The 27,485-nt window shown below is 46.3% G+C and overlaps 1 protein-coding gene across 3 annotated transcripts; it reads right to left on the bottom strand.

Annotated features, from left to right (window-relative positions):
* Window positions 1–1,589: 1,589 nt before the first annotated feature.
* On the bottom strand, window positions 1,590–26,568 carry BPGM (bisphosphoglycerate mutase). 3 transcript variants are annotated; one of them, XM_048501854.1, is made up of 4 exons: window positions 26,463–26,568; window positions 15,788–15,855; window positions 13,415–14,070; window positions 1,590–2,315 (listed from the first exon to the last, which is right to left on the bottom strand). In XM_048501854.1, the coding sequence occupies exons 2-4, from the start codon at window positions 15,805–15,807 to the stop codon at window positions 2,137–2,139; spliced, it is 855 nt and encodes a 284-aa protein (XP_048357811.1). In that variant the 5' UTR covers window positions 15,808–15,855; window positions 26,463–26,568; the 3' UTR covers window positions 1,590–2,136. The 3 variants fall into 3 exon arrangements, with proteins under 3 accessions (XP_048357811.1, XP_048357812.1, XP_048357813.1); XM_048501855.1 differs by having other exon boundaries at window positions 15,788–15,851; window positions 26,463–26,539; XM_048501856.1 differs by lacking the exon at window positions 26,463–26,568 and adding an exon at window positions 25,956–25,975.
* Window positions 26,569–27,485: the final 917 nt, after the last annotated feature.

Genomic DNA, 27,485 nt, shown 5'->3' on the forward strand with positions numbered 1-27,485 from the left:
GGAAGAAGAGGAAGAAGAGGAAGAGGAAGAAGAACAAGAAGAAGAAGAAGAAGAAGAAGAAGAAGAAGAAGAAGAAGAAGAAGAAGAAGAAGAAGAAGAAGAAGAAGAACAAGAACAAGAACAAGAAGAACAAGAACAAGAACAAGAACAAGAGGAAGAGGAAGAAGAAGAAGAAGAGGAAGAGGAAGAGGAAGAGGAGGAGGAGGAGGAGGAGGAGGAGGAGGAGGAGTTTGGATTTATATCCCCCCTTTCTCTCCTGTAGGAGACTCAAAGGGGCTTACAATCTCCTTGCCCTTCCCCCCCTCACAACAAACACCCTGTGAGGTAGGTGGGGCTGAGAGAGCTCTGAGAAGCTGTGACTAGCCCAAGGTCACCCAGCTGGCGTGTGTGGGAGTGTACAGGCTAATCTGAATTCCCCAGATAAGCCTCCACAGCTCAGGCAGCAGAGCAGGGAATCAAACCCGGTTCCTCCAGATTAGATACACGAGCTCTTAACCTCCTACGCCACTGGAGTTTATATAACCTCCTACGACAGGAGTTTATAAGCGCCTTGAGTCTCCTTACAGGGGAGAAAGGCGGGGTATAAATCCAAACTCTTCTTCTTTTAAACAGACTAAGAACTTGGGGGGGGGAGGGGAGGTGTTTAAGTTGCCAAAGCTATTCATGTATTTAAAAACAAATCAAGAATCCCTCACCAAGAGGTCAAGCCGTGCTTCACCAGCACAATGAGCCCAATTCAAAAACGATTCATCAGAGCGAAACGTTACACCGACAGTGTGATTCAGCCACAAAGAGAGCAAACGGGCAGCACGTTCAGTGTCAAACGCCTGAGATGCCCTTGAAAGTCCAGGAAGGGAGGCAAGGATATAAAGAAAGACGGGCCGTTGGACTGGACCTGACTGCCTGGAAAGCTTAAAAGAAAGTGTCATGCAAACATTTCAAATCAGATTTGCACATTCATATTCTTGAAAAGTTTTGTGAATAACCTATTGTTGTCATTTTTCCCCCAGTGGGGAACAATCACAACGAGATCCACTTGGATAAAACGTCAGCATAGCTTCAGTTTCAGCTGAAGGTAGTAAATCTCCAGTCTCAATTCAGGGGGAAATATGGACAGAAGAAATGGTTCAGAAGTCAATTTTTGGACTTCATTATAAAAAGATCAGTCGGCCAATCCGGCCTCGGCAGATGCTCGCCGCCCTCTCTGGGGTGCTCGCATGCAAGGAACACACGAGACTTTACATAGGGATATTACCAGGCAAATCCCCCAAAGTAAAGATTCGCAAGGCTTTCAAGGTTGTGGCAGATCTAAAACTCAAGGGGTGGTGACTTCACACTGGAGGAGAAATGCCCAAAATTAAGGCTGGCATGTCAGTAGAAAATGGCTTCCTGGCAATTTAAAACAGGTCCAAGTGAAAAGCCACCGTAGGCTATGCCCTGGGTATGCTTAAGGAAGGAGAATCTTGTACAGGAAAAACAAAGACTCCACGCTGAACAAATTGATTTTGTCCCCTGACTATTTCTGCCCCTCCTCCGCACACACCTGATTTTTATCACAAGGGAAAAGATAGTGAGACAACAGAGGCAGGTGGGGAGATAGGGAATTTATTGACACAATATGAGCAGAAATAGCCAAGAAGTTCTCTCCCTCCACCCAAAAGCCAGCTTCCCAGTTCAAACTGTAAAAATAAAGGTGGATCTACCAAAGAATCGTGGAATAGCAGATAACGTTTTATTCCCACCTGTATGCATAGCATTTCGGAAGGTTATGCAATGATCTTCCGTTGCCCTAGGCAGGGGAGTCCAACTCTGGTGCCCCAGATGTTTCGTGGACTACGATTCCCATCAGCCCTTGCCAGCAAGGCCAATTGGCAGGGACCGATGGGAATAGTAGTCCATCAACATCTGGGGCACCAGAGTTGGACAAACCTGCCCTAGCGGAAATCTAGTGAATTCACTTTCTGTTAGACTGGAATTTGACCTGAAGGCTCCCAAGAGGAAGAAGGGTTAACATCTAGCCACCATTTTCCACTGAGAACTTAAAATTAAATAAAGTTGGCATAGTGCAATCACCAAGCGTCATCTGCTACCACCTACGATAACAGATGAGAGCACGTGCATTGGGGAAACTGGTCTTTATTTCTCCGCGGGCTTGGCTTTCCCTTGATCCTCCACTTTCTTGATGGCCGCTTGGATGGCTTCTTGGTCACCGAGAAACTGGTGTGGGCCGAGTGGACGTAGATCCTCATCAAGCTCAAGGAGAACAGGAACGCCGGTGGGAAGGGTGACGTTGACAATGGCCTCGTCAGAAATGCCTGAAGGGAAGGAAAGAACAAAGATTTATGACCAGATCTGGGTAGGTGGGCTGGGATAAGGCTGCCACAAGACACTCCCCAACAAGGGTATCTTGCAGACTTTCAACGCCTGTGACACACACTTGTGAGCGTCCGTGTGTAGGCGCATGATGAAATACAAGCTGAGGATCCAAAAGGATTCACAGGAAGGGCAATCCTTCCCCATCCCACCCTGGAATGTCCCTGGCTTCTCTCCTTTGACCTGTTCTTCTCCTCACACACTTGAAAGATTTTTTTCCCCTTCCTCCCCTCTGGGTTTTCTTCCTCCCTGTACCTTGCCTAGCTGCCACCCACACTTCCTTCTCCCAGCCTCTCCAGGTTGCTGCTTTCTTTCTCCCTTCCAGTAGCCTGCTTCCACTGCCTTCCTTCCCCACACATCTTATATTTTCCTGCTACACCTGAGGGGCCCCAGAACACAGGCTGGGAATTAAATTCTCTAGGAATTCTACCCAAAACAAGACATGGCAAAGTGTGATGGAACATCCAATATAAGGTTGCGTCCTCTAAACTTAAACCCAGCAATTCAGTAATAAGATCTGCCTTACCTTTCTGTTACAGAGTGGCTCTGCTTGAGCCAGAGAGGACGTCCCCTTCCTGCCTTAATGTAAGAGAAACTCTGCTGCATCAGATCCAAGGTTTACCTGGGTCATCCCTTGGTAAATATTTGGATGTGAGACCATCAAAGAAGTACCAGGCTGCAAGACAGAGCTGCTTCTGTTTGTCTCTTGCCTTGAAACCCTTATAGGAGTGCCCCCCCCCCCCCGAGGTATGCATACCCGCAGGGGTATAGGCCAGAGTGTTAGGGGGTACGTGAAAAAAATTACGTACTGGGTTTGCTAATATGGGAGTACAATTTTAGGGAAACGGGTTGCCAAGGACTATGTGGGTGGAAAAAAGGCTAGGAATCATTGCCCATGAGGATCCCCATAAGTCAATGGTAACTTGACAGCATTTTCCACCAATCGTTCTGGAATAGCTTCCCCAGCTCACGAGTGATGAACATCAGTCACCCTGCCTGAACTTCCCATTTTTAACAATTTGCCTGGTTTATCCTTATGGAGAATGTCCTGATATGTGTGCTAGCATTTGAAGGTGGCATCTTAATGAGTCAATGAGAATTGGTCCAGACTTATCAGCAGCGGTTGATAAAGCTTCAAAACAGCTTTCCCTCTCTCTCTCTCCCTCTCTTTCTTTCTTTCTTTCTTTCTTTATTCATTCATTCATTCATTCAATTTCTATACCGCCCGATCCCCAAAGGGCTCCGGGCGGTGAACAACACAATTCAAAAAACATTAAGCAGGAGCAAATCATACACAATACACAAATACATAAGCTCCATCCTATTAATCATCAATAAAATTTCCTAAGAACTCATATAAAACAGCAGATAACAATTAATAAATAAATAAACAAGAGGCGTCCAGAAACCCCAATTAAAACCTACCCCAAGAAGGGGGACGTAACAGCGCCAGGGCAAAGAGCAGTGAGGGGGCACCCTATCAGCAGCTGGACACTCCGAAGGCCCGGTGGAACAACACGGTCTTTCAGGCCCTGTGGAATTCACCGAGGTCCCGCAGGGCCCGGACAGTTGGAGGAAGGGTGTTCCACCAGGCCGGGACCAGTGCTGTAAAAGTCCTGGCCCGTGTGGAGGCCAGCCGCATCATTGAGGGGCCGGGGACCACCAGCACGAGTAGGGACGTATGGGGTAATACTGAAACCAAACTCCTGCACCAGCTTGGGAAAAGGCTCACAGAAACGGGGACTTGCTTCTAAATAAGCCAGCGCTGAATGAGAGCAAAAAATGACGACCTTAATTCACACCAACACATGCCTCAGACCATACCTATTTAAAGCTCTTTATTGATCGCTTGATTTTAACTCATGCTGGCAGATGCCTGTTCACAGGCACTCTCTACCCTAGTTTAAAGCTCTCCACCAATTGAAGATAATCGTCAGATAACTTTTTTTAAAAAAAAGCTTTGCAAACAAATCAACTAGTTCTGCCAAACTGTGCTATATTAATAAATGGGGGGAGGGGGCAGAGAAGACAGCCCTTTCCATTACTCCTTAGAGGCCAAGAACTGCTTAGGATTAAAAAAAAATCACAAAATCCATTTATCATCCCAATAGGATGGAGCATCCGTGAAAACGAGACCTGTAGGGTTGTGAAATGCAAATCAAGATGGTGGTGTGTGTGTTGTTGTTTTTTGAAACTTTTTAGTGATGAGAAATCTGCTTGCTCCTGCCAAGGCAGTTTAGTTCCTATGTTCAGAACACAGAGCAGAGACGCCTATTAAATACATGCTCTGGACACAGGAAAAAAGAACCCAGAGATGACCAAGGACTCTTCCTGACTTCTCACCTCCTCAAATTAAATCAATGGCGAGACCCCTTCTGCAAATGGTGACCTTAATTCCTGACTGTCAGGGCTGTTCGACAGTGGAATGCACTACCTCGGAATGTGGAGGAGTCTCCTCCTTCTTTGGAGGTTTTTAAAGAGGCCGGATGGCCATCCGTCAGGAGTGCTTTGATTGTGTGTTCCTGCATTGCAGAGGGTTGGACTGGATGGCCCTTGGTTCTATGGTTCTATGTCACAGCGAGATGTCTATGGTTCTATGTCACGGCGAGATGTGAATGTTATTGCAAAGGCAACAGCAAACGCAACTGTAGATGAAATCTACCCAGACACATGCAAATGTGCCTCACCCTCCTGTGAGGCAGACAAAGTATATTCCCCACCATACAACCACGCCACACTGTGTCACAGAGAACAGCACATCTTGCTGTGACATACCTCTGAAGTCACCCGCCACAGATGCGGTGAAGGAGCAAAAACTACCAAACCACAGCCACACAGCCTGGAAAACTCACAACAGTCACTCAGTAAATGCTACTTTCCCCCTTTATATTCACCACTATGAGAAATGAATGACATGTTGGCACACAAGGTAAATGTCAACTAAGGCCGGTGTCTGGTTACTTCATAGGTTTCATGACACCAAACCAGTTGACCTTTCCTTGCATTTCTGTATCTGGTTGCACTGCAGTCTCAGTTCATCAGTCTAAGATGAAATGCACTTTAGTCCATGTCTGCATCTCAAAATGAACCTAGTTTAAGCATCACGCCTTCCCTGACCAATTATTCCCATTGGATAGAGGCCCAAGGAATAGTCTACAGCCCTTTTTTCAAAGGGGAATCATTCAAGTGACTGGCACATTAAAATGAGCAAAGCCAACATGGCTGCCTTCTATCACGAACATTGATCCATTGGTTACTGTAGCAGAGTTAAAACATGGGCACATGTATGCACAGCAAACACTTGCATGAGACATGTATACTGGAAAAAGATCAAATGTACTCATCCATTTGTAGTGGAAAGGAGACAGAAGCCTAATCGAAAGAATACCTTTGCCTATAACAACTACCTAGCTATACAAGAAGAAGAAGAAGAGTTTGGATTTATATCCCCCCTTTCTTTCCTGCAGGAGACTCAAAGGGGCTTACAATCTTCTTGCCCTTCCCCCCTCACTACAAACACCCTGTGAGGTAGGTGGGGCTGAGAGAGCTCCCAGAAGCTGTGACTAGCCCACGGTCACCCAGCTGGCATGTGTGGGAGTGTACAGGCTAATCTGAATTCCCCAGATAAGCCTTCACAGCTCAGGCGGCAGAGCGGTGAATCAAACCCGGTTCCTCCAGATTAGATACACGAGCTCTTAACCTCCTACGCCACTGCTGCAGGCAAATAGAAAGTCTCCCACAGAACAACCAGGTCTTGCCTCTTGGAAGACTATGGCCCCTTCTGCACATGCAGAATAATGCGCTTTCAATCCACTTTCACAACTTTCTGCAAGTGGATTTTGCTATTCCACACAGTAAAATCCAGCTTCAAAGTGCACTGAAAGTGCATTATTCTGCATGTGCGGAAGGGGCCAATGAGGAGACGGGAAGAACACAGAGGAGGAGTCAGAGAGAAGCTCCTGACTTTGACAAGGAGTGGCATCCTATCCAGTTAAGAGCACAGCATGCACAATCAGGTTCACGCAAAGAGAAAAAACAGTGCCCCACTCCGGCACCCAAGAATGTCGAGTCGCCTTTACTCCTACACCTGTGTCCCATCTAAGCTGGCTTCAAGACTTATGGGGGTTCTTGGCCTTCACCTGCTCCTACATTTGTCCAACCAAATATATACCTATCCATAATCCTAGATAGCTGTACCTCTAACAGGGAAGGAAAATGCACACGCCCAGAGGCATTTCACCTGTTGCTGTTCACCTAGTGCAGGGGTAGGGAACCTGCGGCTCGAGAGCCGCATGCGGCTCTTCTCCCCTTGCACTGTGGCTCCACGAGCCGAGCCGCAGGCCCCATCCTTGCCCGCCTGCAGGCAGCAGGGCGGGTGCACCAACTGCTCGCGGTCGGCTGGGCCGCGCCGCGGGCTTCCCCTCTCGCCCGCCCTGTTGGAGCGGGGCGAGCGCTTTCCCAGCAGCCGGCGAGGCCGAGCTGCCGGCTTCATCCTTGCCTGCCCTGCTGCGCATCCATGCGCTTCTCAGAATGAGCGGAATAAAAGGTAAAAAAAACCCCAATATATATAGTGTTATCTTTATTTTAAATGTCAAAAATTATTTGCGGCTCCAAGTGTTTTCTTTTCCCGTGGAAAACGGGTCCAAATGGCTCTTTGAGTGTTAAAGGTTCCCTACCCCTGACCTAGTGTGACCGGCAAGCCACTTTTCCACTTGAAACTGGTTTGTCTGCACAGCGGGCTGATTTGGAGACTTTTCACCCACCGGCAGCTACCTGTATGCATCTCCACTCCTATACAATGGCAGCCTAAGACTGCAGGCCTGGTCACTTGTGACGGATGGATGAATCACACACCCCACTGCCAACCAACCTTTATAGGCTCTCTCTGCCTCTTGTCACTTTCCTAGACTTTTTAATGAATACTCTAGAGAAAATAAATCACACCATCACCCTTTATCTTTAGGGAAGACAGCTCAGAAAGACATAGCTGGTATCAACCACCAGCTGTGAAGGGGTTAAATACCGTATTGTCGAAGTCTTTCACAGCTGGAATCAACTGGCTGTTGTGGATTTTCCAGGTTGTGCGGCTGTGGACTGGTAGTTTTAATGACTAACATTTCACACCCATCTATGGCTGGCATCTTCAGAGGTATGTCACGACATGGCACAGTGTGGAGTGTTTTGTGTAGTTAGGGGCTATAAAACACCTAAACCAAAAAACAGGGTACTTGTACAATACCATTTCACCATCCACCAGATGCTACAATTCCTCATCATGCCATGCCTCTGAAGATGCCAGCCATAGATGCTGGTGAAATGTTAGCACACAACCTGGAAAACCTGTAACAGCCAGGATATTGTCTATGTTTGTCTATGTTTGTGTGAGAGCCAGCATGGTGCAGTGGTTAAGAGCAGGTGGATTCTAATCTGGAGAACCAGGTTTGATTCCCCACTCCTCCACATGAGTGGCAGAGGCTTATCTGGTGAGCCAGATGTGTTTCCACACTCCTACATTCCTGCTGGGTGACCTTGGGCTAGCTAGACACAGTTCTCTGGAACTCTTTCAGTCCCACCTACCTCACCAGATAAATTTTCAATGTAACAATATTACATTTCATTGCCTTATTTGTCAATTTCCTTTTCGGTATGCCTTCAAAGGCGCACAGCAAAGCTGCAGGAAGTGAAATGAAGAGCCAGAGGTGTCGGGGCGGAGGAGCTACTTGTGGCTCTTGAGCCATGGGGAAGGAATCGCTGATCTAGGCATTTTAACATATCCAATAAATCCAATAAATGAAAATATCCTGCTCAAACCTTCCCTACTGCTTAACAAGCGCAATGAAAGTCTCATTTAGCTTGAAACCCCAATCTCATCCCCCCAAAATTAATGAGAACGGTGAAGAATTTTTCAGCCTTCTGAAGAGCCTGCATTTCAAATGAGTCAGACAAGAGAGTCTGAACACTTTTGCTTGAAAATGACAACTTTTTAAAAGTCCAGGTGCGAGGACATGAAACAACTGTGTGCTGTCAAGTCGCGACTGATTCCTGGCAATCCCAGGCCCACGGGGCTTTCAAGAAATAAGCAGAAATGGTCTGCCGTTGCTCTCCTCTGCACAGCAACCCTGGTCCTCCTAGGTGGTCTCTTATTCACGTACAACCCTGCTTAGCTTCCAAGCTCCAACACTCAGGCTGCTTCTTACACATTTACCTGCAGGAGGAAAGTTCCAAAAGGCCGTGGGCTGTGCAGTACCCCCCCCCCTTTCTATAATCAGACTTATTTGAGGATTGTGGTTTTACATCACAGAGAGTGTCCTGACATGCTGCCCCTGTGCATGGTTTGCCAGTTGCATAGTGGCAGATAGGAAGGCGCTCCATAGGGTGATTACTACTGCCCAGAGACTTACTGGATGCCCTCTCCCCTCTTTGGAAGAACTCTATAATTCCCGCTGCTTAAAGAAAGTTCAGAATATTCTGAAAGACCCGTCTTACCCTGCATACTCTTTTTTTGAAATATTACCATCTAGGATCATAAAAACAAGGACAACTAGGCTCAGAGACAACTTCTATTCTAGAGCTGTGGCTATGCTGAACTCCATGGTGTCGCGTTGACGTGGCTGTAGCTGTGTAGGGATGGTTGGAAGGGGAGTGTGGAAGATGGGGTGTGAGGACTGCAGAAATGTGCATCGGGGGATGTTTGTATTTTCGTTGCGCATGCACAATGACATTAAAGTGTCTGTCTGTGTGTCTCTGTCTCTGTGTGTCTCTGTCTCTGTCTCTCTATCTCTGTCTGTCTGTCATTTCCCCCTTACCTAGTTCCCACTACAAGGATGTGCCAGGGGTTATTTCAACCCGTTAGGTTTTGTGTACATTTGACTTTCCCACAGTTCGAGGCAGCTTACAAATTCATTTTTTAAAGTACAAAATCTGATGAGACCCAACACAACCTCCACCCCATTAAAAAAAAAATGCCTGCAACCCGCGTGTGCATAAAATGCCATCAAGTCACAGCTGACTTAGGGCAACCCCAGAGGGACTTCAAGGCCAGAGACATCCAGAGGTGGTTGGCCATTGCTTTTCTCTGCACAGCAACCCTGGAATTCCTTGGTGGTTTCCCATCCAAATACTTACCAAGGCCAACTGGGGTTAGCTTTCGAGATCTGAGCCTACATCAAAAGCCCTAAGTAACCTATCAGCTCCACTATAGAAGCCCCCTCCCCAAAACTTCCTCTGCAACCAGGATCAGCAAGCTTTCCTTCCTATATCTCCTTATCAAGGAGGTAAAACCAACCTTAGATGCCCGTAGTCTTACAAGATATGAGGACCACTAGTTTAAATGAACCAGCACAGTGTGGAAAGTCATGCTGGAGTAGTGGTTACAAGGTCACACTAGGACAGTGGTGGCGAACCTATGGCACGGGTGCCAGAGGTGGCACTCAGAGCCCTCTCTGTGGGCACGCGTGCACAGAGTTCATCATGTGATAATAGTGTCATTATTTCAGGGAGATTATTAGCATTAAACCTAAGACCTAGTTTTGGGGAAGCGGTGTAGGTAACCCTGTTAAGCGCTGTTAAACCCTACTGATTTTCATGGGAAGAACTAAAGCGTGATCCTTTACCTGGGAGTAAGTTTGGTTGCTGGCAATGGGGCTTGCTTCTGAGTAAACCCTCCTAGGGTCGTGATTCACCCCTTCGAAGCGTTGCACAGTTGCTTCAAAGCAATGCCACTGACTACCACCAAGCTTACTCCCGAGTAACGCGTGCCTTGGAGCCAACCGTTTTTTCTAAAACTAAAACCTCAGTATTCAGGTTAAATTGCCATGTTGGCACTTTGCGATAAATAAGTGGGTTTTGAGTTGCAATTTGGGCACTCGGTCTCAAAAAGGTTCACCATCACTGCGCTAGGATCTGGGAGACTCCAGTTCGAATCCCCATTCTGCCATAGGAGCTTTGGTGTGACCTTGGGCCAGCTGCTTGCTCACGCTCTCTCAGCCTAACCTACATCACAGGGTTGTCGTTGCAATGATAAAACGGAGGGAGAAGAAAGCCATCAGCTGCTTTGAACTCCCACCAGGGAGGGGGGGGGAAAAGCAGGGTTTAATTGCCTAATTTAAAAAAATGGTTGGCTTTTCAAAAAGATTTATGGAACAGTCCTTCTTCCTGATGGCCCAAAGCAATATCTGTAGGCAGGATCAATGCCAAATGCTGGGTGCCAGGACAAGAGGAAAGACTAGAAAGACCTGTATTTTCACACACTCCTTTTGAGATTCCTGGAGACATCTGGCAGACCGAACTCTGGAAGAGATGAGCCTTGGACCTGATCCAGCACAGCCTTCACAGGGTGAGGCTGGACCAGAACAGCGTCCGTGTTGCCAGCATGTTCAAACAACTCAAGATCCCCAGGGCTGGTTTTATGCCATTTGGCCCGTGACCCCTCCACAAACCGATTAAAGGTAAAGTTTCCTCTTCAGTCATGTTCAACCCTGGGGTACCACTGCAAGCAGTGATTTCATAGGCAAGCCATTTTTGTGGAGTAGTTTGCCATTGCTTTCCCTGGCTATTCTTCACCCCCTAGCTATGTGCTAGGTACTCATTTACCGACCAAGGAATGGATGGATGGCTGAGTTGACCATGAGCCAGCTGCCAGGATATCTGACTCACAGTGGGCTCGAACTCCTGACCGTGTGAGCGGCAGTGCAAGCACTTAACCACTACGCCACGCGGCTCCTTACAAATCGATTACCCCAATATAAACTTAAATTAGATAACCCTAAAACTGGAACGAACCACTGTTGACTCCATTTGCTACCTACGCTTATACCTGACAAGAGAACAGAACGTCTCGCTTGGGCAGGAAGTGAAAGAATAACCAGAGAAGTGACAGTTTAATTTATGGACGCTTTAGACTTGAGTCTTCTCAAGTATTTTTGTTGTAAAAAGCTTGGCTCAATTTTGGCAGTGGCTTAAAAAGATTATTGAGGTCACCCACATTCTGCCGAGGAACTGGCAGTCCCATGCGGCACCCGAACACTGCTGATCTGCCTGCAACTGATAGGCAGGGTTTCTGTTGGGAAACATCGCACCAACGTAGGTGTGAGTTAATAATTTCAAAGTACAGGGTGACACGGCCTGCTGCGAGCTACGGATCGATTACCTGGGACAATAACAGCCCCGCCCCAAAGAGAATGCTGCATCAACTGTCTCTCTCTCACACAATGGGGACCAATACTTTCGGGGCACGAAGCACCGAAGACAAAGCCCAGGTATGAGATACTGCAATCAAAGCATGTGCAATACAATAATAACAATGCAAATATTCCAGCCTCTGCAGGCACACACGCACGCACACACACACACACTCAGAGTGCCCTGGGGCTGTTTTGTCTACTGCCTACAAGAAGGCAGTAACACGAAGCTAGAGATGTGAGCAAGTGTGGAGGCGTGACTTTATGCCACAGACAGGCTCAAAGGGCGGCCTATTTTCATCTGGGTGAGCGACGTACCTGATGCCTGTGCTACCCACAGGCCCCACTCTGTAGGGGTCCCTCCACCTCAGGGGGTCCCTGACCTTTTTGAGCCTGCAGGTACCTTTGGAATCCTGACACGGCATTGTGGGCCCTAAAACAAAATGGCTGCCACGGAATAAACTCTGCAGGAGACGTAGCCAGGCAGAAAAGGCGGCCACAGCTTGCCTTCAGTCACACTGTGAATATTTTATCTACTTTATATTTATGTATATTTTACATTTATAGCCCACCCATCTCCCGAGGGACTCGGGGCAGCTTGTTCTGTGGCGGCAGCTGATGCCAAAGCAATTTTTTAAAACAAAAAACCGACACAGCCAATCAAACTCCAGTAGCCAATCAGAAGCCTTGCTGGGCAAAAGACACTGCTGGCCCCGCACACTTTCTAAAACCACTTGGCAGGGCCCACACTGGAGGCTAAGCTGGGCCAATGTGGTGTGGAGGGAAGAAGATAAGCGTTGTCCCTAGGAGGTGCGTGACTTGAACAAGCAGCCACGCACAAGGTGCATTCTCTGCCCAACCTGCTTTAAATATTAGGAAGATAAATAAAGAATAGAAAGGAGCAGAAGTTGTCCACGAGCATAAATCCAGCTTGCCAGAAGTTTATGAAGAGAACTGCTCGTTCTCTAAGAGGATAACCATACCACAGCCCTAAAACTGACCCCGTAGCCTTTCTCCAAGAAACCCGAGAGTCGTACTCGCATTTATCCACATACACATCAAGGGTCTCTAACAAGATAAAGGAGAGGCTGTGGCCGAATGGCAGACCAGCTGCTTAGCATGCAGAAGATCCCAGAAGATCCCAAACCCAATCCTCAGCATCTCCCACTGAAAGGATCAGGTAGCAGGCGATATGAAACGACCGCTGCGTTAAAGCTCTGGAGAGCAGCTGCCGACCTGAGTATCAAAGACTGACATTCCCACTGTCTGACTCAGCACAAAGCAGCTTCTCCTACTCAGTTTGCAGCACCCTTTCCAAACGACCGTCCCTATTTCTAGTACTTTCGAAACTATAGCAGAATTCCTTACTACGATTCTAAGTGGGAAGCCATGACAGTTAAAACCCAACATAAATTTATAGCTTCATACAGCCTGAACCGCCCCCAGCCAGCGTGGTGCGGTGGTTAAGAGCAGGTGGATTCTAATCTGGAGAACCAGGTTTGATGCCCTACTCCTCCACCTGAGTGGTAGAAGCTCATCTGGTGAACCGGGTGTGTTTCCGCACTCCTACATTCCTGCTGGGTGACCTTAGGCAGGTTGCAGTTCTTTGGAACTCTCTCAGCCTCACCTGCCTCACAAGGTGTCTGTTGTGGGGAGAGGAAAAGAAAGGAGTTTATAAGCCACCTTGAGTCTCCTTACAGGAGAGAAAGGTGAGGTATAAATCCAAACTCCTCCTCTTCTTCTTCATCCTTCCAAAAATAGGCTGCATTTATCTGAATCAGCATGCAAAGAAAATGTTTCATCACTGGCGGAGTTTAGACTACACTTGCTAGGTTTTTTAAACTTTTAAACGGCAACATTACCTTCCAAATGTTTCAGCAGAGCCCGCGTGCTATTCCCGTGAGCAGAGATAAGGACCGTTTTGCCCTTCTTTACCTCCGGCGCTATCCTCTCATTCCAGTACGGCAGGAGTCTGTCAAGGACTTCCTTTAAACTTTCGGCCTTGGGGAGTTTTTCCAAGGGCACGTCACAAAGCTGATACCTGCGATCGTTATAAATTTCATGATAATAAGGATGGGACTCTGTGATGGGGGGCGGGGTGACCGCGTAGCTCCTCCGCCACCTCTTCACCTGCTCTTCCCCGTGGTTCAGAGCCATTTCTGCCCGGTTGAGGCCAATCAGCGCCCCATAGTGCCTCTCGTTCAGCCTCCAGGAAGCCTCTGTGGGCACCCATTCCTGCCCCATCTCTTCGAGCACCAGCCAAGCAGTCTGGATAGAGCGGCTGAGGATGGACGTGAACACGAGGTCGAACTCGAAGCCCAGGTTTCGGAGGTGCTTGCCGCAGGACTGGGCTTCCTTCACTCCATCGCCACTCAGCTTCTGGTCCACCCAGCTGCAGAAACGGTTCTCTTTGTTCCAGGCCCCTTCCCCGTGCCTCAGGAGGACTAGCTTGTACTTGGCCATTGCAAGTAGAACCTCTTCAGCCTGGTGGGGGGAGCAGCATCTAGTGAGAAACCATCTGCACAGAGACGAAACAGAGAGATCAGCAACTTTGGACTGGCGATTTTTCAAAGCTGTGTCCTGGAGTCTGACGAGGCAGGAACGGCAGACGAGCTTCCCTGGAAAATAGCTTGCCTGCCACTATCGATTACTTCTGGCAACACACAGCTGCAGTCGAGCGCTAGCGTGCCCTGGGTCACATTCCCCATTTAAATGGGGCAAGGCAAGCCCAGATGCAATCAGCTCTTGCCACCCACGAACTACAACAGAAACCCAGAATCCTCTGCAATATGTTCTGGTTCCCTGAAGGTAGCAGAAATCTGATAAATAATTGTTCGGGGCTGGGGCATAATTGGGGGCGGCCCCGCAGTGTGCCCCCTCATGATCAGAGGGAGTGGCGTCCAGGGCTCTAGCTCCCCCCACACCCCTCTAGCTACGCCACAGAGTAAAGAGACCATTAGACTTGCCCTTCACTTATTTATTGTTGGACCCTTGCAATGCAAGTACAACTTCTTTTAGCCAAACAATGGCTGTGCCACCCACCTGGCAAAATTCAGTCCTCAGATTAACATGCGCAAGGATCCATGCACTTAAATAGGCCATTTGCATCTTACATATTTATCTTTCAGATTCCCTCCCACGTGCCGATAGAAACCTCACCACCTTATCTCCTTACTAATCCATTTTTCCTCCCTCCCTGTAATTGCTGCTCAGCGCTCATCTGCACAACCTAAAAATTAAGAACCTATCAGGCACATTCTGATGGGGTGCAGTCCCCCCGCAATTTGGCAACTTACTTAATCTCCCCTTTCCCCACAGCAGCTGCCAAACTTCAACCATATGATCCAGGTAACTGCGCTTCACCATTCACAGACTTCCAAATTTTGCCAGATCCCGTTCCCACTGGTGCAGAACAAACATCAAAGGCCGCCCTCTTTAACCACGTTTACTTGTACGTAAGCTCCAGCAAAGTGAATGGGTCTTTTTTCCAATCCACGCAGTAAAAAGTGGGCTGGGGGGCCAGTGGCTTGCACTATCTATTTTTCACATTGCTGGTGCAGACCCTAACTCAGCACCAGGGTAAGCTCAGAAAGCAGAAGGGAGGGGGGAATCTGGCCACGGTGGACAAGGGACAGGGTGTGGAAGAGTGTGACATTCCCAGCTTCCTACCGACACAAACAGTGCCCCGATGCTAGATCTACGTTGGGGCACCGTGGATTCTGTGCAACAGGCTTCCTGAAGCCCCAGTGTCTTAACAATCTTATTTCTGCAGCAATCCTAAAGCTAGGGCAGACTTATGCACGTCTCCTCCTCTCCTAAGAAGCAGTATCTGCAATCTCACCGCTGATCTACAGTATCATGAACAGCTCCTTGCCGCATTAAGAACAGTTCTCACAAGCCAGTAGGACAGACTAAACCCCCCTCCCCACCCACCCCCAAGAGGAAATTCAAGGGAAGAAGAATGCTTTATCCACTGGGGCTGGCAAAATCACATCCAAGGTGAAATTGGACTCAAGCACAATTTATACAGTCTTTATGGCATGATTTGTTTAGATTCCCCCAAAAAACAGGGGTACGGCCGGCACCAATCCCACATACAAGCTGAGCCTAATATTCTCCTAATGTGCTTCAAGGATTTTTGACTAAGCAAAGAACATGCCTGCGTATTCCACGAGTCAAGCAACGTGTCACTTTTAAAAAGGCAGAACGTACCACGTAACACCTGTTGTACTCACCTCAGCCGTTGTGAACGCATTCATCCTATGCAAGTCTTAGGCGAAAAAGGCACGATTGCACAGCCTACCTAAGAGAAAACAACAGGCGGTGAAAACCTACAGCAATTAGAATTGAACAGGATCTGACGGTTGTGCTAAGGTTCGGTAAGGAAGAAAACCTAGGTCCGGACTGCGCCACTTCAGAGCGCAAGTGTGGATTCACATGATTGAATGGTCCCCAAAAAATTCCCTGCACATAGAATATTAGATATATGCTGGAAATGGTTCTAGCACAGCCTTCTCTCCCAATATGCTGTTTATGGGCAGGGGATATATTTGTGGAAAATGAGCCCACACCTGTAGTCTGAAATGGTACAGCCCAAACCTGGTGATAAACCTGTACAGGCACTAAATTTTCAATGCCAGTTTTTCTTCAGAAGCTTTGCATAGTAACTCTACAGGGCCAATGTGGTACGGATAGAGATACCAACTAGTATCTGGTGGACCCTCACATTTCAACATTGCCATGACCATCCCTGGCTGACCCTGGGCAGTCACACACACCCCCTTAGCCTAACAGGCATGCAGTTCTGGGAATATGTGAAAAGGAGAAACATTTATAACACCCTGAGCTCACTGGAAAAGCATGTGTCAAGAACCCCTTCTCCAAGGGATTCTCAGGATGGGCCAGCAACACAGAAGATTACAAAACGCTGGTGTATGAGTCCTCACACGGCCTTAGTAGCTGTTACCAGCCCCTTTTCACTATCCAAACAGCCAGAAGCTGAAGGGATAGTTTCCAATCTTCCCAGGATTAAAGTCAAGAAAATCACCCCTGCAAGGTAGGCCACTTGCAGTGCGAATTTCACAAAACAATTAGCCAGGTAGGTGTAGCCACGTAGGCCTAAGTACTGGAATTAAGACTGTTGCATAAAAGAAGCAAATCACTGCCACGATATCACAAAACAATGCGCTGCCTTTACTTCCTAGTCCAGTATTCTGCTTCCAACAATGTTGAGCAGATAACTCCGGAAGCCTTCAAGCAGAACATGATGCAAATGCACATTGCCTACCGTTCACCTCAAAGCAGTCAGTATTCAGAGATATATTTCTTCTGCACATGGAGGTTTCATTTAGGTGCTACAGACAACAGCAGACTTAAAAGCCATAAATCTTTATAGTTCTTTCTTGAATCAGTGTGCCTTTACTGGCAGTGAATTCCATCATGGTTTTCCCTCCCATTGCCCCCCACATACAGAGACACTGGTCTTGGCAAGGACACCATGGTGACCCGTCCAGACTAGTCCAACGAGTTAAAGCAGCAAAGCGCCAAAAGAGCTGCTTCAAACACCACAGAAAAACACAAATCCTCTTCTCAGAAAATCCATGTGTTGATCTTCCACAGTACCACTGAAACACGTGAAAGAAAATCTGTGCGTTTCTCCTGCATGTAATGTCTGAAGCGATTTTGAGCACCCCAGTTAGATGCCTGGGGTCTCTCTGGAGCTACAACCTCACACAGAAAAGCTTCCATTCCTGGCCAGATTGAAAGCAGTGTCTTGGACACATACTTTGGGGGAGGAAGCAACGCCATCTCTCTCTACGATCCCCCAAAGGAAGGGGGGGGGGAGGGAACCACTGTTTTAATGACCTCTTGCTCCTTAAAACTTTCTACAAAATGGGGAAAGTGCTATGTGGGGGAAAGTAGGTCAGCTGATTATATAAGCTTAACACATCTGTCATACTTGAACGCAACACCCACGGCACTCTTGATTTGCTCAGCCGTTCCTTGATAAAGCCATGCCAACGGGCTCCACAATCTCTTCAAGAGAACGTTTTGCATACAACCTAAACACCCACACATACAATCGTGTATCCCTAGCACCTAGGGCCCACATATTTACATCCACCTTCCTCTCTGAGAAGTGGATTGCAAATTTCAGCTAGGATCAGTAGTCAGTCATTATTATTAGTGACCATTAGTCCTGTCCCACGCACACCCCCAAATTCAAGCCATGTGGCACAGAAAAAGCAGGATTTTGCCTCTCCATTTGTGACCAAGAAAGCCAGAAGGAACAAGAGATTCTTGCAGCTTTCAAATTCCATAACACCTGATGGGAAGCAAGAGAGAGGCAGTTCATGTTTTATGTTTTTATGACTGTATGTTTTAACAGGTTTTTAACCCCATTATTCAAGCTGTCCATCCTGGGACTTCAGTATAGGGCAGGGTATAAATGGAATAAATAAAAATAAATAAATAAATGACTGGCACTTGTAAAGAGTGAGGCAGGTGCACAGTGCCTCGGTCTCTTACCTGAGAGACTGACCCTGCCTCTCCCTTGAATTCTACAAGTGTGCAAGAAGACTGAGAGAGAAGGTGTGTGACGGTGGAGGAGATGAAAAATGGGATGGGGTGATACGTCCCTGAAGTTGGCATATCGGCCATTTACATTGGATTTCTCCCCTGCTGTCATTTCTTTTTGACTTCCTGGGTCAATATTGTTTTTAGAAACTCCTCCTTCGCTGAAGGGAATTGGAAGTAATTTGTGAGTGTGTGTGGCACATAAGGAAAGTCCATGGCCAAGTCCTGTGGAAGCTCGCACAAAATCTGGGGGGGCTTCCTGCATTCCGGGTGCATGGGGGGGAGGGAGGAATCCTTGTGTAAAAGTAGCCACTGGAGCTGAAGGGCCTGTGGGCCAAGCATCTTATGTAACTATCTATTTTTGTAAAATTAATGAGAGGGAAGCATGAGGAGAAATATCAGAAGTACAAGTCAGCAAAAGACAGTGGTGGAAGAAAGAGGAGAGAAGAAAGCAGACCGGTGGTGGGAAGCAATTGGCACAGCAGAGTGAAAGCTTCTCCAGAGACCTATGACTAATATCCAGCAAGGGACCAATATCTGACGGTACTTTTGAGTCATCAAACAATGCTTGGTTTTAGATCCACATATTTGCCTCAACCCTGTTTACAGATGTTATTTAGTTGTTTATGATGCCATTAGTGCTATAAACATGAAAGAAATATGTGTTGGAGCATCCAACACTGCAGAGATGGATAAACATCTCCCCATATCTACAAACTGATAGACCCTGTGTTCTACAATAGTGCCGGGCAGGCGGAAACCTAAATTCAACTGTACATTGGCACGAAGCATCCCAATTTCCGTATTAAATGTGAAAAATAAAGGTCAACTATTACTACAGAAGTGTCCAAATGGCTGTCTCTCCACCTCTCAACTCCAGGAGTTATTCGTCACAACCCCTCCAAACATTTGCACAGCTCTTGTGGGCCTCTTCTGCTAACAATGTTTTTCTCCACCAACACAAGGAGTCTTCTGCTGATGCAAGAGGCCCTCCAGCCAGCTATTGTGTTAATAGAACATACTGTCTCTAGTGATTCAACTAAGGATGTCACTGGACACACGCAGATTCAAAAGGAGGCTTTAAACTCTGAATTAAGTACAATCGGTAATGTTGCCTACAAAGAAAGGGGGGAGGGACTGTGCTGTTTGGTACGTTATTATGTGCACACAAATTGAGGTCTGGTGTCCATAATGTCTGCTTAAAGTCTAGTTTTATTTACTGCCCACTTATCCTACACACGCACTGGGGAACAGGCTTATTACATTATCCATTCTCCTTGCTGGGCAAACCCTAGATCGGCTGTTTGCAAAAACTGTTCCATTTTCTAAACGTATCAAGCTGTAAAAAGGTTAAGCCTGTGCAACCATGGGGTCATAACTGAGCCATGAGGGGACACTTCATCCCAATAATTACTAGACAGACTTTGTTTACAGGGGCTGGGGGGGGGTTGCCATTGCCTTCCACGGTCATCTACCATTTACCCCCCACCCACCCACATAAACTGGGTACTCATTTTACTAACCTTGGAACAATGACAAAGGGAGGGGGAACTGTGTCCGGGGCGTCCTGTGCACGACCTCCACGCCCCCGACACGCCCCCAGCCCTGCCTCCCCACGTGACTGTAATGGCAGCGCCCAGGACAAACTGTCCCAGATGTCCCCTTTGCAGCTACACACCTGCCTTCCAGCTTCAATCAGGATTGAGCTCAGGTCGTGGGCAGCTTGCCACTCTGCGCCATGGGACTCCTCAAGCTCTGGAGTTCCAGCATTTCCCCAGGGCCCCACACCAACTAGTCTACTCCACTGTCAATGAGCCATAATGTTTGGACACACCACCACGGCTGCATTTAACCTCAGAGATAAAATCCAACATCCGCTCCTTCCGAATGTAAGCATCAGAGCATTCCAGATGGCGAACCCTATTGATCAATTTTAAGAAAACTGGAGAACACATCTGGCATTTCTATTGATCAGCATCCACTATGTATCTGAGTAGCATCTTGTTCTTTAGTCCAACTACCACTGCCAAGGGAGGAACGCACAGCCAGTGGAATGCCTGACTGAATACACTGCATGATACACATCTGGGAGATGTCTCTTAATCCTTAATAGCGTTACAGCCATTGAAGCCCATTCATATCAGTGGACTTGGAAGTGCATAAGCCGTTTTAGGACAGCAATGCAAATTGCATGTGGCAATCTGGACCCCATTTCACATGGGATGCCATCATGGCACCTAGCAATCAAATGATAACATCCAGATGGCATTGTTCCCAATATTGATCAACCCAGTTATTATACCACTTAATACCGCAGACATCTGTGTCACCTATTCACATGGTAATGGGAATTTTACTACATAACATATGCAGGTGTGTAAATTAGTCTCTATCCATCCTATATCTGCCTGGTCTCCTGTCCTTGGATTCTCTCCACAGAGTTGTTTTCTGGAACAAACTCTGCTGATAACCATGGAACAGAACTAATGGGTCCAGAACTAGCACACACACGTGTACCTGGGTGCATTCTCTTTCTGAATCAAACCTTTTCCACTGCATATATTTGGCCAAATTCAGAACTTGCCAATTCCGTTGAACTTCATACACAACCCCTTTTTAATTGTTATAGTTCTGAATCCAAACATCCATTGGAAAATGGAATTGAATTATACATATATTTATTTTTTTAGACATAAGGTCTGAATATATCAAAAAACTTTTTCAAATCATAATCCAGTGAGTTCAGTTGTATAAGAGAAAACGTTGTATAAGAGAAAATCCACCACTTTTACATGAAGATTAAATGAAACGTTGTTACAAAGAGAATTAATTGTGTATTACTGTTAGGAAAAAAATTTTAAATATAAGATAAGAAGAGAGGATTACAGGCACAAAGATAAAAAATGAGACCTATTAATTAAAAACCTTTGCAGAAAATCTGATATTAATTAGAAGATCTCTTAAAAGGAATAGAATTATTACCAGCAAACATTTCAAGAATTTGGTAGAGTAGCAGGTTTTAAGATTACTATATAGAAAACAAGGATAACACAAAATATGAAAATATAAGATCAAACAGAGCTGATGAATAAAACAGGTTTTAAGGTAGAAAGGTAAAAAAACCTCGATATGACAAATATGAACTTTGACAAATATGAACTATATGTCACTTTAAAATAATTACAATTTGGAATGAACCTTAAAAGATACCTCAAGATGAAATAAATTACATTTGTCTTTTTTGAGGAAAATATCTGTGATTAAGATTTTTTTTTTACCCAGAATATTATTTTTGTTTTGGACGCTATCTGTTTTAACAACTGATGCACCATTTAAACAGTGGTGGAACGATACATCAAAATTTGTATGGCAAGAGAAAAAACCCAAAAGGAAAGGATGTACCTGATTTGAAATTATATTTTGTGTTTGTTGCTTAGTTTTGGATGAAAGTGTGGGTGTTGAAAAACAGACGGTTACTGGAGTTAGAAGGGCATGATTTGAGATCACAGAAGGAAACAAGAACCAGTTATTTCATTGAGACGGGACATACATGTGTGGCTATTTGTGGTATGACAAGGTTAATATGGACTTTAAAAATCACTGTTAGATGTGTCATTTGGAGAACATGAAGAAAATATAAACTTTTTATGAACAATTATCAGAAAGGTTTAAAAAGGACAAAACAGAAAGAACGGACTTTTTATCGTTTATGGTGGACCTGCAGCAAAGCCAAAAAGTTTTGGAAACAAATTCACTCACTAATTCAGAAGATTCTAAAGACAATTGAAATCAAAGGCTTTTCTTCTGGGACTAATGGACAAACAGCTAGAAAAGAGTCATGGAACTTTATTCTTATATATAACTACGGCAGCAATCCTATTGTATGCTCAAAAAATGGAAAAGTCTGACATTACCCACAATAGAAGAATGGTTGGCGAAGATGATGGAAACTACACAGATAGCCAAACTTACTTCTTTGATCAGAGAAAAGACAATATCTTTATTACTGATTGGAAACCCCATATAGACTTTTGCACGTACCAGAAAAAAATGAACTGATGATTTGTGGATTTGAACATTCATTAGATAATAGAAAAAGAGAGGGTTTTCTCTTACTATAGAATAAGCGTTAAGTTTGTAATTTTGCTTGTATTTGCTGCAGCAAAAATCAGAAGCTTCTTCTTTATATATATCTTCTTTTTAATTTTTCTTTTCTTTTTTCCCTGTCTGACCTTTTTTCTTTTTAGTTCTAGTCAATTTTTAAATTTTTTTAAACTTTCAATAAAAGACTGCAGTACAATAGAGTTTCCAGTATTCAAATTACAAATGCTCCTACAACTGAGGATTACACAGTTCAGCCCTTATCCTTTGCTCTTAGGCCAGTGGTTTTCCCTTTCACAGAGTCTCAGACTCTCTGCATCAGTGTTCTCCATCTGTAAAATGGATAAATATTAGGGTTGGGGGTCACCACAACATGAGGAACTATGTTAAAGGGTCACAGCATTAGGAAGGTTGAGAATCACTGTCTTAGGCAAAGGTTCAACAACAGATGGACCTTTTCTAAGTACCACCTGTATGCTTCATTAGGTAAAGCTTTTCCTAGCTTAGCGAGGAGAAAGGCAAATTAAACTGTATGTAAAAAGGTGTCATGAGTCGAATGTTCACAAAGTGCTGAAAATAGTCGCCCTTCTTTCACCCCAAGTCTCTCAACACTAGATTTTAGAAAAGCTGCACGGAAGGAAACAAGAACCAGTTATTTCCTTGAGACAGGACACACAGACATGGCTAAGGAGTTCCTTTTGTTTCTCTACTGTTGCCTGCCTTTACAAAAAAGAAAACAGAGGGCAGCTTTTCCATGATATTCCGTGAGGCTACTAGGGAGCAAATGAGGACAACTGGATTCAGCAAAGACCATCAGTATTCAACATGCAAATGAGGCAGGACAGCCATCTGCCAGGAAAGTCGTAGCTTTGGAGTTCTTGTACCAACTAAGTGGATTGTATTGGACAGCCCATCAGGCCCCTTTCAAGTGTAGGGAAGATTAACCTCTAGTAAAGTACTAGAAAAGATGCCTGGGCCCTTACTGGGATGGCCCAGACCAGCTGGATCTCATTTGATCTCAGAAGCTATGCAGAGTTGGCCTTCGTCAGTGTTTGGATGGGAGACCATTAAGGAACACAAGGGTCCACAGTTGGTCTAGTCTGCAGGAAGGGAAAAACACCTACTTTGTAAACTGAGTTTTACTGCCGTTGCGTCAGGCAATGTTTCCCATTCCTACGATGATTTACGCAGTTCTTAACAGCCTTTAACACTATCCAGGAATGCTTCCCCATTCAAATGCATCAGTGTTGTGGACCAATGCTCTATTATCCTACAGAAAGGTTTCCATTTCTTAAGACTCATTTATACACAAGTGATGCAGCAAGGAGTGACAAAAAAAAACTGAGGTGCCCCATAGGCCTCTGGGAAGGAGTGATAAATCATGTGAGAACAGAGGAGTAGACAACTATATCCACAGCACACCACATGCATTTCTTTGGGTGAGCTAAAATTAATCTACCGGTATGGATGGTTTTTGGTGACTTCTTTTTCTCAGACTGAAACAAAGCAGTGGAAGTTGTTGCTGTCTTGTCTTTAAATTTTTACAAAAACTATTCCTGAAAAACTATAATTTTCACCTGAAGCTTCCAAGTTCTTTCAAGACAACACTTAAATCACACAATTATATGTCCAGGAGCAATAAATGCTTGAACAGAAATATTTAAGCAGTGGTAGAGAGTGCCATCAAATCATAGCCAGATGATGGCATCCCTGTAGGGTTTTTCGAGGCAAGAGATGAACAAGGGTCGAATCCCCACTACCGTCTTAACCAGGTTTCAGAACACAAACTAACCAGGTTTGAGGGACGACCTCCCCGGTCGAATCCCCACTACCATCTTAGCCAGGTTTCAGAACACAAACGACCTCAAACCTGGTTAGTTTGTGTTCTGAAACCTGGCTAAGACGGTAGTGGGGATTCGACCCTTGTGGGGGGGGGGGGGGTGGGGGGGGGGGGGGGTGGGGGGGGGGGGGGGGGGCAACGGGGGGGGGGGGTTGGGGAAGGGGGGGGGGGGGGGGGGGGGGGGGGGGGGCGGGGGGGGGTTGTGGCGGGGGGGGGGGGGGGGGCGGGGGGTGTGTAGGGGTTGGGGGGTGGGGGGGGGGGTGGATGGGGGGGGGGGGGGGTGGGGGGGGGGTGGGGGTGGTTTGGGGGGAGGGGAGGTGGGGGGGGAAGGGGGAGGGGGGGGAGGTGGGTGGGGGGGGGGGGGGGTGGGGGTGGGGGGGTGGTGGGCGGGGGGTGGGTGGGGGGGGGGGGGGAGGGTGGGGGGGGGTGGGGGGGGGGGGGGGGGGGGGGGGGGGGGGGGGGGGGGGGGGGGCTTTCGGGGGGGGGGGGGGTTCAAACCTGGTTAGTTTGTGTTCTGAAACCTGGCTAAGACGGTAGTGGGGATTCGACCGGGGAGAGGGGAGGGTTTGCCATTCCCTCCCACTTTACAGCAACCCTGGACTAAACAAAGGCTGACCCTGCTTAGCTTCCAAGATCTGACAAAACTGGGCTAGCCAGGCTGTTTAGACAGTTGATATTGCAACTGCAAAGCCACTGTGCATGGTGATTCACGAAGCACCATAAATCAAGGCCCTGCTCGAACAGCCTAAAATAGCCACAAAAACAAAGTGGACGATGCCTTTTATTTATTTCAGAATTTATATGCTGATTCATAGCATGGAATTTAAAACCTACATGAAGAGCTACTGTACATAACTTAATAATGGAATGTGCTTAACAATGCATTTCCAACTGTAAACCACCCTGCCAAACTAGAATCACAGGCAACAGATATTTGGAGGTGCTATTCTGGAATTTCCAGGTTTGAGCTGACAAACCGTGCCAGTAATGTGAAAAGTTCCCAGGAAGGTACACATCTTTAGAGAAATGCATTAAGGGCCCCTTGGTACAGCTTTTTAAAAAAGACCAACCAAGCACCTATTTGGGACAGGCCCAAGAAACCTGTCGGCTACTTGAAAAGCACAGAGAAGGCTGCAATTATAAGACTGAACTACCACTTACACAAACACATGTACAGCACATGGACTAGTCAACAATATTCTTTGCAATAAGTATATTTAACAAAATACCAAGTTTAGGACCCTGGATAAATGGTGGGATTCAGCAGGTTCGCACCACTTTGGCAGAACTGGTTGCTAAAATAGCGTTTGTAAACAACCAGTTGTTAAATTATTTGAATCCCACCACTACCCTGGGGCTTCCTTATCATTGGGGAAATATTTACTTTTCCACTAATTCCAGATGAGTAACCATGTTTGTCTGTGGCGGCAAAACAAAAACAGGAGTCAGGTGACAGGGTAGGTACAGACTATTCCAGCATAAACTTTTGTTCGTCAAAGCTCGCTTTATCAGACACATGGATCAAGCAAACATCTCCATGCATCTGGTGAAGTCAGCTCTGACTCACAAAAAGTATCTGCTACAATAAATTCTATTTGTCTCCAAGATTTCACCAGACCCGCTTTGTTTTATTTTTTTGCTGAGCATGTGTGAATCAAGGCTAAATTCTGATTTTCAAATTACCAGTTAATTCAGTAGTGTGGCTAGTCCTGCATTTTACATGCCTCCTAAGTACATCATGTGGCATTGAAGAAGTCACTCTCTTTTGACCCTTTCTCGACTCAGGATAATAAATATTAGATAATGGGGGGAAGTTGAGCATTGTCTGCGCATCCCAAAGTCTTTTTAACAGCACCACAAACTGTAGAAACCATCTGCATTCCTACCTGCTAAGTCCTGTAGATCAAAGTCCTGTTAAAAGATGTGTGCAGGCTGGTGGGGGGGGGGGGGAATAGGAAGCCCCAATTGACAGAGTTATAAGCACTCTGAATACTCAAAACATGAAAAGTCTTATTGATATGCCGCTTTACAAAACCACTCCTTTGCCAATCTTACCATTCTATGCAGAAGTGTTTAATTAACCGTTAAGGCTGAACCAAAAACAGCATGGCATGGCATGTTAATCCCTGGGCACTTGGGATCAAATCCTCATTCGGGTCACAAGGGAAAGTGACCTATAAGATTGCCCTAGTGACACCCCTTATAGAAGGCTGGCTATCAACGTAGCAATGTGGAAAATAAAAACAATGCCAAGAAAGGGGAACCCGAGCAAACAAAACATTAAACTGTATCCAAGAAGGACGCATCCATTTGCACAGGATCTGCCTACTTCACTACTCTCCCAATCTCAGACTGCCCCAATTGAAATCGACACCCCGAATGCAAACGCTCACCTTGCAACCATGGAGTCCCCGTGCCCAAAGCAACGCTCACCCAACTGGATTTGCAGTCTTACCAGCTTGGCGCCGGCTGCTAATGGAGGAGAGAGAATGAGCGGCTGCTAGAAGGCTCGCCCTGTGATTGGAGGGTTGGCTTGCCACTCACTTTCAGGTCTCCGTTCTACTTCCTATCAGGAAAAACTCTGTCCCGGCCGTGGGGGCGGGGGGATGGAGTGGGTGACCTAATAAATCTCCCTTGGTTTGCACCGCCCCTGATGCTTCACTGGCTAAGATTAGCGTGCTGCTGTGCATCCCAAAAGCAGTTTATTTAGCAGCTTGGACTGCTGCGTGGAGACGCTGAGGAGTTCTTCCCTCCCTTTTGTTCCTTCAGCGCCTTCCGACGTGCAGGTGTACTCGGAAGTGGAAGCGAGTTCAGGGTTGCGGCCATAAAGAAAGGAGAGATAGAGAATGCGGGAAAGTGTTTGCTTGCAGCAGCCCAGATCCTGTGCACACTTACTCGGGAGTATGCCATGTTGATTCCAGGAGGCTTGCTTCTTGGGGCGCATGGAATAGGATCGGACGACTGCTTGGGCTTTAGTAGAATTTGCGGTTTTAGTGAAAAGCAGCAGTACTTCGCTTTGACTAGATTCATGCTCTTCTGCGTTATGCATCTGAACTGGCCGTGATAAACTTAGTACAAAGCAAAATCGAGTCTTGGATTATTTTGGGGGGAAAAAACTTTCAGATTGGCATAAAAATTGCTGGTATTATTTGCATATAGCAATTTAAAGGTAAAGCACGGTTGCCAACTTTTTTTCTGGCAAGGCTCCTGTGCCTTTCTGCAGTTTCATGACAGTCCCACAGCTCAGCTTTTTTTCTGGAATGAAAGCATTGTGTTGCCTACTTTGAAATAATTGTCTCCTCTTCTTCTGTGGGGTTTTTGAAACTTTCATAGAATAATAGAATGTTACTTTTTAAACTTTTATAGAATCCACTGAGTTTTCTGAGTTTTTGTCGCTTTTTCTGCCTTTTATTGTT

The sequence above is a fragment of the Sphaerodactylus townsendi genome, linkage group LG06 (assembly GCF_021028975.2).
Source record: "Sphaerodactylus townsendi isolate TG3544 linkage group LG06, MPM_Stown_v2.3, whole genome shotgun sequence".
In the NCBI taxonomy this organism is placed as follows: Eukaryota; Metazoa; Chordata; class Lepidosauria; order Squamata; family Sphaerodactylidae; genus Sphaerodactylus; species Sphaerodactylus townsendi.